Raw genomic sequence first — 16,644 nt, 5'->3', positions numbered from 1 at the left:
TTTTTTTCAGAAGAATAATTAACAAAAGTTATTTCACAACCTACTGTAAAATTGTTATTTAAGTTAATTAGATAAAAATATCTTGGTAAAAACTGAGAGAAAATATCCTAGTGCTCAACAAAGTGAAAAACAACAATGGATCAGGCAATAATAAAGGTAGACAGGTTGGTCAAATTCTTTTAATTCTAGTCTAAACAAATAGTGCAGCAGTTGGCACTGCTAACTCACACATTCAGAATCTCTGGTTCAAATCCCAGGTCCTGGCAGTGCCTAAGCTGTATTTAAAAAATTATTTTGTGCCTTTTGAGGGTTTTCCTTCAGATATTCTGGTTTTCCTCCTACATCTTCAAGATGTGCAGGCCAGGTTAATTAGGCATTGTAAATTGGCACAGCATTAGTAAGTGTGAGTTTGTGCCTGAGTGTGTGTTTTCGGATGAGATTCTTTCCTGCCAGGATAGCTACTACCTTGTACTGGAAATATGACCTAGAATATAGATGGATGGAAATATTCAGCTTTGCATATTTTGAAGATGTTTATGTTGCATAACATGTTAAAATGAACAATTGAGTCAAAAGAGGGTATTTGTTTTTGTGTAGACATTTTTTGTTTGTTTTCCCAACCCCTATTTCTAATTAGGATTGCTCCATTGACATCTGAATGTAAAATATAGTTGAATGTATGTCATAGTTTGATTTCTGATAACTTCATTCTATTACTCCAGGTAGTGCTCAAAGACATTGCGAAATGTTTCAGCATTCCACCTGATTGGCCATACAAACAAGATGAATAATTTTTGTTGTCATCAGTTAAACATTTCTGCCTTAAGAGATAATGTAGCCTTTTTATTTCAGCTGTAGACTACTGCTTTTTGAAACTCATTTGTACCTTGCCATTTCCTTCTATTATATAAAAATGTAATCGTTTTGGTCTCATCCATCTATGTTACTGCCATGTAACATATCGAAGAGACATTGGATTACCTCAAAATGACTGTTAGTAACTGCTTGCAAGTCAGGAGAGGACTAGAAAATTATAGGAATATAATTAAAAATTACCAATCTGCTTTATGATAAATGTGTTTTTTGACACTTAGATTTTGCTGTGAGGGTGAACATCGAATTGGTGCTACCGGAGTAGAAGAAATTAAAAACAATCCTTTTTTTGAAGGTGTGGATTGGGATCATATAAGGTAATAAAATTGATTTTGGTAATACTTGTAATAGGTATAAGTTACAGTGCATACAAATTTTAAACTAGTCTGGATGAAAACTGAGCACAGGTGGATTCTTATTTGTGGATATGTTTGCCTTCTATTCAGTTTGAAGTCAGAAAATGTTTCAAACAGTTTTTAAAATGAGTGTTTATTAATACTGTCCTCATGTCCATTAAGCACAGGTATGCTAAATGGTATTCCTTTTCATGTCCTTACTATTATATCTAGCATTATGTGAAAAGAAAATTAGGACCATGATAAAGGAACTACTGCTTTTTTTTTTCTTTCTATTTTCCATCATTATGTTTTTCTAAGTGCCTAAATGCAACTCAGCCATATTAATGTTCCTTCTGTTTTTTTCTCCAAATGAGCCGTCACCTACCCAGTTTTGAAACATTTTGCAGTAATATTATTCATTTTGTTGGTGAAATTTAGCATTCTTTTTAAATCATATTTATAAATCTAAGTATCCTGTATAAGAAAGTGTAAAGATCATGTCATGCCATGGATACAGTACATCGCATCAAAAAGCAAGATTTGGCTTAAAGTTTTCCGAGCTTTGTGAATCTGAAATGGGATACATTTGGAATTTGGTTCTGTACACAGGAAAAGGGACAATGTTTTATCTGAAATACAATCAGTACAGCGTTGCTACGTCATCGGTGCCGACTTTGATAGATGTTCTACTTGATCAAGGTTACTGTGTAACCATAGGCAATGGAAAGACAAAGATGTTTGTCTTCTTAGCATTGTGCATAATGCAGCTACGGTCACTGTACAGGCAAAAGGCAACAAGCAGGTCCTTGTGTTGTGGTAGACTACAATAGCACGATGGGTGGCATAGATCATACAGTTCAAGAATTGACTTTGTATCCCGTTATGTGAAGGCAACAGTAGAAACTACTAAAAGATATTTGGTCATCCGGTGGAGCAGTGTATTTGGAATGCATTCGTCTTATACAAACAAAAAACTGGCGAAACTGTATCTCATGCAAACTTTAAATGCCAGCTTGTAGAACAAGTTATTGCTGCACATCCAGCGTCCACACTACCGCTAAAGAGATGCAGTCGACCCAGCGTGTTGGGGATCAATCCAGAGTGTCTTATTGGTAGACATGTTATTGATTAAATACCTCCAACTGAAAAAAATAAAACCGAATCCAACTCGTACCTTTGCAATGTGCTGTTCAAAAACTGATAAGTCCGGAAAGAAAATCCAAAAAGAAACATGCTATTATTGTCACTATGACGTTGGATTGTGTCTTTCACCGTGCTTTAAGGTTTACCACACAAAGGACTCATTTTGAGATTATACACTGTTTTGACATCATTAGTAGTATTATTATTACTGTTATTATTTTTATTGTTCATTTCATATTATTTTTATTAATCATTACTATTATTTGTGTCATACTTTTGAGATTTAATAAAAATGTAAGTTTTCTTGCCAAAAAAAGCACTTTTTACGTTTGTTTTTTTGAATAAAATGTAACGCAAAGGAGGTCGAGTGAAAAATATCTATTCAAAATTTGTTCCTGTGATTAATTTTGTCATGCATTATTTGTATCATCATACTTTTGAGATTTAATAAAAATGTAATTTTTCATGCCCAAAAAAATGCAACACATTTTACATTTTTTTTTAATAAAATGCAACACTAAGGAAGTTAAGAGTGAAAAATATCATCTATTCAAAATTTGTTCCTGTGATGATTTTTGTCATATGGAATGTATTCTGTGTTTTAAGTCACCGCATGATAAGTGAGCTCTTTGAAAGACTTAATTTGAGTGTATTTGAAGCTTTTTTTGAACTAGGCATCACCAAAAAATGTAAATGTATGCTTTTCATGATTTCATAATAATGTTTAGTTATTTCATTGTTTTGCAGTGTTGCTCTCAGATGTTCCTTAACTGAGTAATAGTCAATGATGGCAATTGTGTTGCATTTCACTTGTAGCCAGGGGTCACTAGTTTCTAAACTATTTTTAGACAAGTAAACATGTTTTCATGTTCATCTCTGTAGAGAGATTCAACAAATATAAAGATCATTTAAACACCTGTAACTGTACCTTGTTATATTTTCCAGGGAAAGACCTGCAGCAATTTCAATTGAAATAAAGAGTATTGATGATACATCTAATTTTGATGAGTTCCCTGATTCGGACATACTGCAGCCAACAGGTAATTATCCTACAAGTATTACTGATATAATTTTGCTGGAGTCCATTGAGTTAACAAAAGTCACCTGAGAAACTTAGTAGGCTTCCCCCCATTTTTAACCTTCTAGAATTAAGGAAAGGAAAATGTGTGCCATCTAACAAGAGTTCTTCTGTGTATTCTTACTCTTTAAGTTAATCATATGTTTAACAGATAATGTATAAGGCTATGGAGAGGGTTGAACAGAAATGACCAATTAGCAATTTTTCAGAAGACCCAAGAACTATAACTTTGCCTATTATAACTGACTGTAGGACTCCTTACAGGTTAATTTTCTCCAGGAATAATTATGTGTGTGTTTGTTTTCTTCTCTTTCATTGTCTACTGTTGTTAATTTTTGAGATTCATTTTGTTCTTTTAAAAAAAATTTGACGGCAGATTAAAATGTTACTATTTTGTCAGTTGTGAACTGGGATATAAAAATGACTAAATTATTAACATCCACAAGTATTCATCCATTCATGGATGTCTAAAATATATTCTCAATACACTTACATTTGGCCGTGGAGTTATTTGAACCAATCCTTAATTTAATTTAAATTTGCAGAGTTTTAAATTAAAATTCTTTTGACACAATGTCGAAATAGAGATGCAAATAAAAGCTATTTAAACTTTTAGCCAATTTGAAGATGAAAACTAGGAAAAAAGAAAAAAATGGTTAATTCCTAAGCCCCAGCCTTTCCCCCTTTTTGCCTTTCCCTCTAATCACAATATGCTTTACAGAGATATAACGATAATAGTATATCTGCTTTGTAAAATTACATGTGAATGCTGTAAATAAAAATTTCACAACTGAACAAAGCAACCTTTGATAGACCCAGGTAAAATTCAAACAATGAGCGAACAAAGTAGAGAGAAAACGTAGTTTAATGAGAATTTGTCTCATACAGTTATTGACACAAGTGAAATCTTGTTGCTTTAACCATTATAGGCGTTGGAGGTGTTACTTTCTGCTGGGGCACTTTTTCTGCATGTAGACAAGTATGTAGGCTGGTGGTGTGCAGAGCAATATGTTGTTCACCCTTTTCATTTTTGTGAAATAATATTTTCTGAATTTTTAATGTTTTGCATCTAAAACTGAAGTGTTTGTGCTCTGACAGTTTTCTCTGTATTTTCCAACTGAGGTGCTGACAAGGTCACAGTTCTCTGACTGTATTTGTTCAAGAGCTCATGAGTGCTTTTGTGTTGTTTTAGTACTGCAGTTTTCTTTATAGAGTAATTTGAGTTTACACTCGTGTTCCAGTGGCTTAATCCCTACCACAGTATAATTAATAATTGTGACTGTTTCAGTAGATACTGTTATAATGTATTTGTAAGTATTATTCAGAAGGAAATATCTTAATTGATTCAATAGCAGGTTTTCACTTCTCCACAACCAATAAAAGAATAGCTTTCTTAATCAATCACTCACTCATGCCATTGCTAAGCAAACACAGCACAAGACAGAGCCTTTACCTGTTCTCTTTGTATTGATTCACCAATTAAGTTGAACCACACATCATTTTGGGTAATATTCTTAATGGTTTAGGCTTACTTCTTACATACATATATCACATACAACTACACAAACACCTTACTTTATAAGACACTAATACACTAACAGAAAGAGAAACATTTCCCGTTTTCTTTTGGACAGACTTGGACACAATAAATGTCTACTTGTGTTTTAAATCTTTATAGTAAACATTTATCAGGTTTATTAGACTATAATATTCTTAAATAAGTAGTCAGTTGTTTCTTCTTACCACTGTACCTATGGATTTATTTTCTCTTGAAATTTAATTTTTTATAAATTGTTTAATGTGGTTCTACCTTCATCAGTGATTTTTGATAGGATACTTCAGTTGTGCAAAATTATATATTTGGCACTGGGGTGCAGTGTTTAGTGTTAATGCCTCGCAAGTTTGTCATTCTGGGTTCAAATCCTGTGCCCTGTTGTTCTCCCCATATGTGTATCAGTTTTTGTCTGGGAACTATATTAGTTTAACTGGCTATTCTAAGTTGGTGTGTGTGTGTGTGCATAAGTAGGCCCTGAGATGCTCTAGCAACTCATTCAGAACTATCCGTGACTCGTACCTCATCTTCCTTGGACAGGCTTCTACAGTGGGGCAAAAAAGTATTTAGTCAGCCACCAATTGTACAAGTTCCCCCACTTAAAAAGATGAGAGAGGCCTGTAATTTTCATCATAGGTATACCCCAACTATGAGAGACAAAATGAGAAAAAAAATCCAGAAAATCACATTGTCTGATTTTTGAAGAATTTATTTGCAAATTATGGTGGAAAAAAAGTATTTGGTCAATAACAAAAGTTCATCTCAATACTTTGTTATATACCTTTGTTGGCAATGACAGAGGTCAAATGTTTTCTGTAAGTCTTCACAAGGTTTTCACACACTGTTGCTTGTATTTTGGCCCATTCCTCCATGCAGATCTCCTCTAGAGCAGTGATGTTTTGGGTCTCTTGCTGGGCAACACGGACTTTCAACTCCCTCCAAAGATTTTCTATGGGGTTGAGATCTGGAGACTGGCTAGGCCACTCCAGGACCTTGAAATGCTTCTTACGAAGCCACTCCTTCGTTACCCGGGCGGTGTGTTTGGGATCATTGTCACGCTGAAAGACCCAGCCACGTTTCATCTTCAATGCCCTTGCTGATGGAAGGAGGTTTCCACTCAAAATCTGATGATACATGGATCAGTCGTCCTGGTCCCTTTGCAGAAAAACAGTCCCAAAGCATGATGTTTCCACCCCCATGCTTTACAGTAGGTATGGTGGTCTTTGGATGCAACTCAGCATTCTTTCTCCTCCAAACACGGCGAGTAGAGTTTTTTTCATCTGACCATATGACATTCTCCCAATCCTCTTCTGGATCATCCAAATGCTCTCTAGCAAACTTCAGACGGGCCTGCACATGTACTGGCTTAAGCAGGGGGACACGTCTGGCACTGCAGGATTTGAGTCCCTGGCGGCGTAGTGTGTTACTGATGGTAGCTTTGTTACTTTGGTCCCAGCTGTCTGCAGGTCATTCACTAGGTCCCCCCGTGTGGTTCTGGGATTTTTGCTCACCGTTCTTGTGATCATTTTGACCCCACGGGGTGAGATCTTGGAGCCCCAGATCGAGGGAGATTTTCAGTGGTCTTGTATGTCTTCCATTTTCTAATAATTGCTCCCACAGTTGATTTCTTCACACCAACTGCTTACCTATTGCAGATTCAGTCTTCCCAGCCTGGTGCAGGTCTACAATTTTGTTTCTGGTGTCCTTTGACAGCTCTTTGGTCTTGGCCATAGTGGAGTTTGGAGTGTGACTGTTTGAGGTTGTGGACAGGTGTCTTTTATATTGATAGCGAGTTCAAACAGGTGCCATTAATACAGGTAACGAGTGGAGGACAGAGGAGCCACTTACAGAAGAAGTTACAGGTCTGTGAGAGCCAGAAATCTTGCTTGTTCGTAGGTGACCAGATACTTATTTTCCACCATAATTTGCAAATAAATTCTTTAAAATCAGACAATGTGATTTTCTTTCTCATTTTGTCTCTCATAGTTGAGGTATACTTATGATGGAAAATTACAGGCCTCTCTCATCTTTTTAAGTGGGAGAACTTGCACAATTGGTGGCTGACTAAATACTTTTTTGCCCCACTGTATCTCCAAACTCACACCCCTTAATTTTATTAAACTGGTTTAAGAATATTATGGCAGGATTTTTATACTATGATGAGGAAAGATGATTTTTATTGCATATAAAAACTTGAGAATACTGTAGAGTCTGAGTGAATATTTCTGGAATAAAACCATAACTTTGCATGTGTTGATTATTTTTCTGTATTATTTATAGCAGAAGTACCTAGCTTGGCCAATGTAGTTATAAAGACGAAGCTTAGTTGTGAATGTGCATCTTTGAATATCCTCTCTGAACTCATAATGTCCCCAAACAAGCAACCATAACAAACTTGTAGCAATCTTAATATTCTGCAATATTTTGATTACTTCACTGATTTTCAGGTGCCCCCATTTTGTTTATGATGTAGACTGCACTGCCGTAAATCATCCAAAAAATATCCAACATTTTATATCCATTTTCTTAAGTTAACATTCTTGCATGGTGGCTCTCTGTGCTTGTAAAGCAAGTTCCCCTCATTCAATCAGGTAGAGATCAGAGGAAGTTTAATGGAGAAATTATTTTAAATGGCTGGTTAGTTGTTGTGTGTTAAGAGAACAATTTGCATGCATTTTGTAGAACATACGAGTGTTAAAACATTGCCAGTGGCATTTATTTATTAGGTTAGGCTAATATGATTTACAACATTTAGCACTATTAAGAAAATTGGTAAAGGCAGAAGCTTTACGGAATGTAAGTTTTAAATTGTTTGCATGATTTTTACTATAATTTTTTTTTTTTGCTTTCCACTTTAGCTGCTGTTAGTAATCATTCAGAAGCAGACTTCAAAAACAAAGACTGGGTGTTCATCAACTACACTTACAAACGCTTTGAGGGCCTTACAGCAAGAGGAGCCATTCCTTCATACATGAAGACTGGGAAGAGATAGGTAGAAGGTAGATGTCCTCCTCCACTTTCAGGCAGGTGCAAAGACAATGCCAACAGCAACTGCTGGAAGTTATGAAGTAGTCTTCCATGACCTCTCATGTGTTTCTTGTTTCCTTCCAAATAAAAACTAAGACCTATGGATAATCCTCATAGGGAGCCTTAAGAGGAAGATACTACATGACCAGAATATTTTTCGACAACTGAAAGGGCTGTTTTTTTATTTTTATTATTATTATTATTATAGTTTATGTGACTATAGAGTTGGAGGCAGGTTGACCTGTAAACACTCTATTATAATTGTTTTTTATATATCAAAATAAGATGTTAAACTACAGCATTAAAATGAATCACACCCTCTTTTTTTTGGGGGGAGGGATGGGGAGGCCGAGTTTAAAAAGCACAAGTTTGTCTTGAAGGCTGATAATGGAAAGTCTCGTCTCATGTAAAGAAGTAAATGCTCTACACCAGCATGTTATTAAGCAATACAGCTATACACAAAAGGAATTCTCTTTAAAGCCCTTTTGTGTTTTTGAACAGATCACCTGTGCAATTCTTGTGCTTTCCAATAGCCTATGCTGCTTATTATGATTTGCTTTTTCTACATTTGCAGCTCTTATTTTTTTTTACCAAAGGGTGTTTTTTTCTCCTTCATCACAAGCATGTATACATAATCTGGAAATGTATACTGTCTAGGTCTTTGTTTGCTGTCCAGTGGCACACTGTATACTTTCTTGTGTACATATTTTGTAGTATGCATGTTTTAAATTGCTTCAGTGCTTGGGAGGATGAAGCAAGCAGAGTGCAGCATTATAAAAACAGTGTTGCCTTTTAGTTACTATTGCAGTAGGTCTATTTCTAAATTACACATTCCACCTTTTTTTTTTTATTCACAAGTCACACCAAGTTAAAATGTTGCCAAACAAGTATGAAAACCTTTCTCTCCTTCTGCTGTTATAATTTAACACAGTTCACAGGAAATAATTGGCAATAGGATAGCATAATGTCACCAGCTACATTTTCTAAATACATGACATGCATGCTAGAACTGTTCTTCATTGATATGTTGGAAAACAATGCAATAATACCTGAACTGCCACTTGTGTCTTGCTGTGCCCTAGGAATGATAATGTGTTGTTGAAAAATGTTAATTTATTTGTTGAATTTGTAGTTAAATAGGAATTTGAAGCCACATTCTGTTTCCATTGAGGAAGTGAAGTTGCCTCAAGTAAATCTGAAAGCATCCAGTACATTTAGTTTGGTAAACCAGCAGTACTTTTAGTCATATGCCTCTTGCAAAAGCTCGGCAGGGTTGAGAAAGGTGTTCATTTTCAGAAATCATTTCTCTCTCCTGCTTTGGTAATAACTGCCTCATCTCTTTCTTTTTAAAGTTATTCGTAGGTCTTGCACAGTTACATAAAGTGCTCCTCTGTAGTCCAAATATTTTATAATGAACATCCTACTTACATGTGCTACTATGTGAGTTGATATAGGTCCAGTTGATAATCAGAATAAAAGTTCAATGTTTGTATTATTGGATTACCTTCCCTATTTCAGCATTATTTAATGCATTCTGTGTTTCTACCATAGTTTTCAGTGCCTATAGCCATGTAATGTGGAGAAGTGTTAAAATTACAGCAAACAATCAGACATTTTAACCCCTTTTTATTTTCCTAAGTGTTCATATTAGACACTGCTAAAGTGTGAGTTCTGTTTTATTTTAGTGACTAATAAACATATTGTGATATGGTTTGTAAAGGTACAGATGCCAGAAAGTAAGTGGTACTTTTTCATAACTAAGATTCCTTGTGCCACAAAGCTGTAGAAATAAATGGTTTGGCAAATGTGGGTATCTCCCTACCCATCATACAGTGTAAGTCTTGCCATTTCTTGCCATGTTTTTGTGGTAAGGGTTGTGAGGATGTTGTGGAGAAGTTTGAATGAAGTTAGCCCAGTATGAATTATCTTCATGTTATGAATGTTTCTTTCTTATATTATGGGAGGGTACCCAGGTTCGAGTATACTGCACACTCAAGCACTTGGTGAAGGTGAATTCTGTCCTTTAAGAGTAAGGGTTGTACTAAGGTTTTCTTTGCATGTCACCCTTCATGTTCTAAACACAAACTTATTGTATCAGTAGTGTGTAGCAGGCAGTGGCCTACACATGGGAAACTTTCATCTTTTTTGTGGCATTTATCCAGCGTACAACAGAATAAAAATGTCACTAAGCATTTTAAGCAAGTTATTTTGAAACATTTGGTTTTCAAGGAAAAATTAAGAATTATTTATACAATTTTCTTTAAGAGGACTGTTTAATCCTTTTAAATATTTAATGTGTTGCATGTTATTTGGAAATAGTATTACAAATGATCTACTGGGTTATTTTATATAGAAGTAAGAAGATTGACAGACTTTTTGCCAAATGTCAAGTAGATTTGGGTGTATCACCCATTTAAGTTGAACGTTTTCTTTTAAAAGTGTTGGTTGTGTGGTCTGTGTTTATTGACAGATTTAGAGGTGGAAAATGGCACACATTTTTTTTATATTAAGATGAGGAGGGATGGAAAAGCTTGAGCTTCTGCTTTTGTCAGCTTTCTTATTCCAAATTATCCATTTTTCTTTCCAGGAATTTTAAATGTTGTATGTTGAGGGACAAGCTTTTTCTTTTCAAAATTAAGGTGCATATAATTCAGTTGGGCTGTCATCCAGCCAGCCAGATGTGTGGTTGCTCAGATTATTTCATTATTGTTGTAGATTTCATTTTAAATCCCTGGTCCTTACAAAGGGAAGCTTCAAAGCCCAGTGAAGCCTCTGCAAGTCAGTGAAAAGGCAACTGGATTTGTCAAAATTAAAACAGAAATATTTCAAACACATTGCTGTACTTTTATTTCTTTAGATCAGTATGGGTTTAAAGAAAAGATTAATAGGCTGTCTCTGTATGAATAATGAGTATAAAGGCCTGGTTACCTTTTTCAGGATTTTATCTTTTATCATTGCCTCTAGCAGTTTGTGTGGCTTATAGAGCGGTTTGCAGTCTTTATCGGGGGAATTCCCTGCTTTTCCCCAAATATTTTTCATAGGAAATTGTTGCCTTATATGTTTATAATGTATAAATATTACACTTTATTTGTATATTCTTTCTGGTTTCTTTCTTTGTGGGAATTTTTGGCAGCAGTTGATTGTGAAGCTTCTTTCTGTGAAAGGATCTTTAAGCTATCAGATGCTGGTATTTTTATTTGTATTCAATAAAAACTTGTATTTAATTCTTTTGATTGGTGTTTTATTTGTATTTAAAACTTGAAATTTGGTTTATGCTATTTATATTTTCTTTATTTCTGCTGCATTATTCTTAATCCTACATTTAATGGGAGGAGAGTAAGTGGTGCTGATTGAACCTCCTAAGTTTCCTACAGATTTTGTGAGAATGTTAAGTCATTTATGGTGACACCTGCAAGTATTTGATTCAACAGCTCTGTCACTCTTTATCTAATACAGGCCTCTTACTGAGTTAATTTATTTCATTACCTGTTTTAAGTGCATAATTTAGTCTCATTAGGAGTAAAGGTGAGAAAAATCAAAAAGGATTTTTATCTTTTTTCTCTTTTAAAATCTTTACAGAGTAGGCAATAGTAGATTTTAATGGTTGAGTATGAGGGGAGAATGACATTTGTGAAATCACAGGGTGTATTACTTTCATGTCCATGGTTTATTTTCTTAAAGAAGTAAAACCTTCACTTTGTATCTAGGAACAAAAATGCATCAGTCTACGTTAATTTGACCAGGAACATGTATGCAAGGATTAAATGGATACTTGGAGACCACTGGCATTGCAACTCTAAGATTTACCTTAGTCATCCCTGATTTATTGCAAAAATTAATTAGACTTTCACATTCTTAATATTTTCTCTGACATTCCATAAAACACTGCAAAGAGCAACTAAGGCGATTCAATGACCGAGATCATCATCTTCCATATCTTTCTGTCTTCTGCATCTTATTCTGTTACACCCATCACCTGCATGTCCTCTCTCACCACATCCATAAACCTTCTCTTAGGCCTTCCTCTTTTTCTCTTGCCTGGCAGCTCTATCCTTGGCATCCTTCTCCCAATATACTCAGCATCTCTCCTCTGCACATGTCCAAACCAACGCAATCTCGCCTCTCTGACTTTGTCTCCCAACCGTCCAACTTGAGCTGACCCTCTAATGTACTCGTTTCTAATCCTATCCATCCTCGTCACACTCAATGCAAATCTTGGCATCTTTAACTCTGCTACCTCCAGCTCTGTCTTCTGCTTTCTGGTCAGTGCCACCGTCTTCAACCCATATAACATAGCTGGTCTCACTACCATCCTGTACACCTTCCCTTTCACTCTTGCTGATATCCGTCTTTCACAAATCACTCCTGACACTCTTCTCCACCCACTCCACCCTGCCTGCACTCTCTTTTTCACCTCTCTTCCACAATCCCCATTACTCTGTACTATTGATCCCAAGTATTTAAAGTCATCCACCTTCGCCAACTCTACTCCTTGCATCCTCACCATTCCACTGACCTCCCTCTCATTTACACACATGTATTCTGTCTTGTTCCTACTGACCTTCATTTCTCTCCTCTCTAGAGCATACAGTGCATTCGGAAAGTATTCACAGCGCATCACTTTTTCCACATTTTATGTTACAGCCTTATTCCAAAATGGATTAAATTCATTTTTTTCCTCAGAATTCTACACACAACACCCCATAATGACAACATGAAAAAAGTTTGCTTGAGGTTTTTGCAAATTTATTAAAAATTTTAAAACTAAGAAATCCCATGTACATAAGTATTCACAGCCTTTGCTCAATACTTTGTTGATGCACCTTTGGCAGCAATTACAGCCTCAAGTCTTTTTGAATATGATGCCACAAGCTTGGCACACCTATCCTTGGCCAGTTTCGCCCATTCCTCTTTGCAGCACCTCTCAAGCTCCATCAGGTTGGATCGGAAGCATCGGTGCACAGCCATTTTAAGATCTCTCCAGAGATGTTCAATCAGATTCAAGTCTGGGCTCTGGCTGGGCCACTCAAGAACATTCACAGAGTTGTCCTGAAGCCACTCCTTTGATATCTTGGCTGTGTGCTTAGGGTCGTTGTCCTGCTGAAAGATGAACCGTCGCCCCAGTCTGAGGTCAAGAGCGCTCTGGAGCAGGTTTTCATCCAGGATGTCTCTGTACATTGCTGCAGTCATCTTTCCCTTTATCCTGACTAGTCGTCTTCCAGTCGCTGCCGCTGAAAAACATCCCCACAGCATGATGCTGCCACCACCATGCTTCACTGTAGGGATGGTATTGGCCTGGTGATGAGCGGTGCCTGGTTTCCTCCAAACGTGACGCCTGGCATTCACACCAAAGAGTTCAATCTTTGTCTCATCAGACCAGAGAATTTTCTTTCTCATGGATTGAGAGTCCTTCAGGTGCCTTTTGGCAAACTCCAGGTGGGCTGCCATGTGCCTTTTACTAAGGAGTGGCTTCTGTCTGGCCACTCTACCATACAGGCCTCATTGGTGGATTGCTGCAGAGATGGTTGTCCTTCTGGGAAGTTGTTCTCTCTCCACAGAGGACCTCTGGAGCTCTGACAGAGTGACCATCGGGTTCTTGGTCACCTCCCTAACAAAGGCCCTTCTCCCCCGATCGCTCAGTTTAGATGACCGGCCAGCTCTAGGAAGAGTCCTGGTGGTTTCGAACTTCTTCCACTTACAGATGATGGAGGCCACTGTGCTCATTGGGACCTTCAAAGCAGCAGAAATTTTTCTGTAACCGTCCCCAGATTTGTGCCTCGAGACAATCCTGTCTCAGAGGTCTACAGACAATTCCTTTGACTTCATGCTTGGTTTGTGCTCTGACATGAACTGTCAACTGTGGGACCTTATATAGACAGGTGTGTGCCTTTCCAAATCATGTCCAATCAACTGAATTTACCACAGGTGGACTCCAGTTAAGCTGCAGAAACATCTCAAGGATGATCAGGGGGAAAAGGATGCACCTGAGCTCAATTTTGAGCTTCATGGCAAAGGCTGTGAATACTTATGTACATGTGCTTTCTCAATTTTTTTATTTTTAATAAATTTGCAAAAATCTCAAGTAAACTTTTTTCACATTGTCATTATGGGGTGTTGTGTGTAGAATTCTGAGGAAAAAAATGAATTTAATCCATTTTGGAATAAGGCTGTAACATAACAAAATGTGGAAAAAGTGATGTGCTGTGAATTCTTTCCGGATGCACTGTATGTCCACCTCTCCAGGGTCTCCTCAACCTGCTCCCTACTATCGCTACAGATCACAATGTCATCAGCAAACATCATAGTCCACGGGGACTCCTGTCTAATCTCATCTGCCAACCTGTCCATCACCATTGCAAATAAGAAAGTACTCGGAGCCGATCCCTGATGTAATCCCGCCTCCACCTTGAATGTATCCGTCACTTCTACCGCAGACCTCACCACAGTCACACTTCACTCGTACATATCCTGTACAACTCTTTTATACTTCTCTGCCACTCCCGACTTCCTCATACAATATCACAACTCTTCTCAAGGCACCCTGTCATATGCTTTCTCCAGGTCCACAAAGATGCAATGCATCTCCTGGCCTTCTCTATACTTTTCCATCAACACCTTCAGAGCAGACATCGCATCATCGTATGAAAGCATACTGCTGCTCACTAATCATCACCTCACTTCGTAACCTAGCTTCCACTACTCTTTCCCATAACTTCATGCTGTGGCTCATCAATTTTATCCCCCTGTAGTTACTACAGTCCTTCACATCCCCCTTATTCTTAAATATTGGCACCAGTACACTTCTTCTCCACTCCTCAGGCATCCTTAAAAACTCCACTGCCATCTCTCCTAAACACCTCCATGCTTCCACAGGTATGTCATCTGGACCAGCGGCTTTTCCATTCTTCATCCTCTTCATAGCTGTCCTTACGTCCTCCTTGCTAATCTGTTGCACTTCCTGATTCACTATCTCCACATCATCTAACCTCTTCTCTCTCTCTCTCGTTCTCTTCATTCATAAGCCTCTCAAAGTACTCTTTCCATCTGCTCAACACACTCTCCTCAGTTGTGAGTATGTTTCCATCTTTATCCTTTATTTCCCTTATCTACTGCACATCTTTCTCGGCTCAGTCCCTCTGTCTAGCCAATCAGTACAGGTCCTTTTCTCCCTCTTTAGTGTCCAACCTCTCATACAACTCGTCATACAATTTTCCTTCAGCCTTCGCCACCTTTCTCTTCACCTTGCGCCTTATCTTCTTGTACTCTTGTCTACTTTCTGCATCTCTCTGACTATCCCACTTCTTCTTTGCCATCCTCTTCCTCTGTATACTGTACTGTACTTCCCCATTCCACCACCAGGTTTCCTTTTCCTCCTTCCTCTTTCCAGATGTCACGCAAAGCACCCTTCTTGCTGTCACCCTTGCTACATCTGCTGTAGTTTCCCAGCTGTCTGGTAACTCTTCACTACCACCCAGTGCCTGTCTCACCTTCTCCCTAAACTCAACCTTGCTGTCTTAACTTTTTCAACTTCCACCATTTGATCCTTGGCTCTGCCCTCACTCTCTTCCTCTTCTTGATCTCCAACGTCATCCTACAGACCACCATCCTATGCTGCTTAACTACACTTTCCACTGCCACTATTTTGCAGTCTTCAATCTCCTTCAGATCGACTCTTCTGCATAGGATGTAATCTACCTGTGTGCATCTTCCTCCACTCTTGTATGTAACCCTTTGTTCCTCCCTCTTCTTAAAATACGTATTCACCACAGCCATGTCCATCTTTTGGCAAAATCCACTATCCTCTGACCTTCTTTATTCCTCTCCTTGACACCATACCTACTCATTGCCTCGTCTCCTCTGTTCCCTTCACCAACATGTCCATTGAAATCCGCTCCAATCACCACTTTCTGTCCCTTGGGTACACTGTTCATCACTTCATCCAACTCACTCCAAAAATCTTCTTTCTCATCTATTGCACACCCAACTTGCGGTGCATATACACTAACAACATTCATCATCAGACGTCCAATTTCCAGCTTCATAATCATTAGTCTGTCTGACACTCTTTTTACCTGCAAAACACTCTTGACATACTGTTCCTTCAGAATAACTCCTACTCCATTTCTCCTCCTATCCACACCATGATAGAACAATTTGAATCCACCTCCGATCCACCTGGCCTTACTCCCCTTCCATTTCGTCTCATAACTCTCTCCCCTTACCAGTCATACTGCCAACATTCAAAGTTCCTACCCTCAGTTCCACTCTCTTTACCTTCCTCCTCTCCTCCTGCCTCTGGACACGTCTCCCCCCTCTTCTTCTCCTTCTTCTTCTTCAGCCAACAGTAGCCCAATTTCTGCCAGCACCCTGTTGGCTAACAGTACTGGTGGCGGTCGTTATTAACCCGGGGCTCGACCGATCCGGTATGGAAATTTGTATTGTTGTCCGCATATTGATTTGGCAAAATTTTATACCGGATGCCCTTCCTGACATAACCGTCACCATTTATCTGGGCTTGGGACTGGCGCGAAGAAACACAACTGGCTTGTGCATCCCCTGTGGCTGGTGCTGTAATGTATACAAATGTCACATTATTTTCAAATGGATATTTTAACTTGCATAACAGTAGTACT

General features: G+C 37.9%; 1 protein-coding gene across 4 annotated transcripts in view; it reads left to right on the top strand.

Moving 5' to 3' along the window:
* Positions 1–11,235, top strand: part of stk38a (serine/threonine kinase 38a) — a 62,130-nt gene extending 50,895 nt beyond the window's left edge. For all 4 annotated transcript variants that reach the window (XM_028797045.2, XM_028797047.2, XM_028797046.2 and 1 more), the window contains exons 12-14: positions 1,095–1,190; positions 3,300–3,394; positions 7,843–11,235. In XM_028797045.2, coding sequence (XP_028652878.1) covers positions 1,095–1,190; positions 3,300–3,394; positions 7,843–7,976 — 325 coding nt within the window. In that variant the 3' untranslated portion in view covers positions 7,977–11,235. The remainder of the gene's footprint in view (positions 1–1,094; positions 1,191–3,299; positions 3,395–7,842) is intronic.
* Positions 11,236–16,644: the final 5,409 nt, after the last annotated feature.

Source organism: Erpetoichthys calabaricus, chromosome 3 (assembly GCF_900747795.2).
Source record: "Erpetoichthys calabaricus chromosome 3, fErpCal1.3, whole genome shotgun sequence".
Classification (NCBI taxonomy): domain Eukaryota; kingdom Metazoa; phylum Chordata; class Cladistia; order Polypteriformes; family Polypteridae; genus Erpetoichthys; species Erpetoichthys calabaricus.
This window is presented reverse-complemented; position numbering and strand designations above follow the sequence as displayed.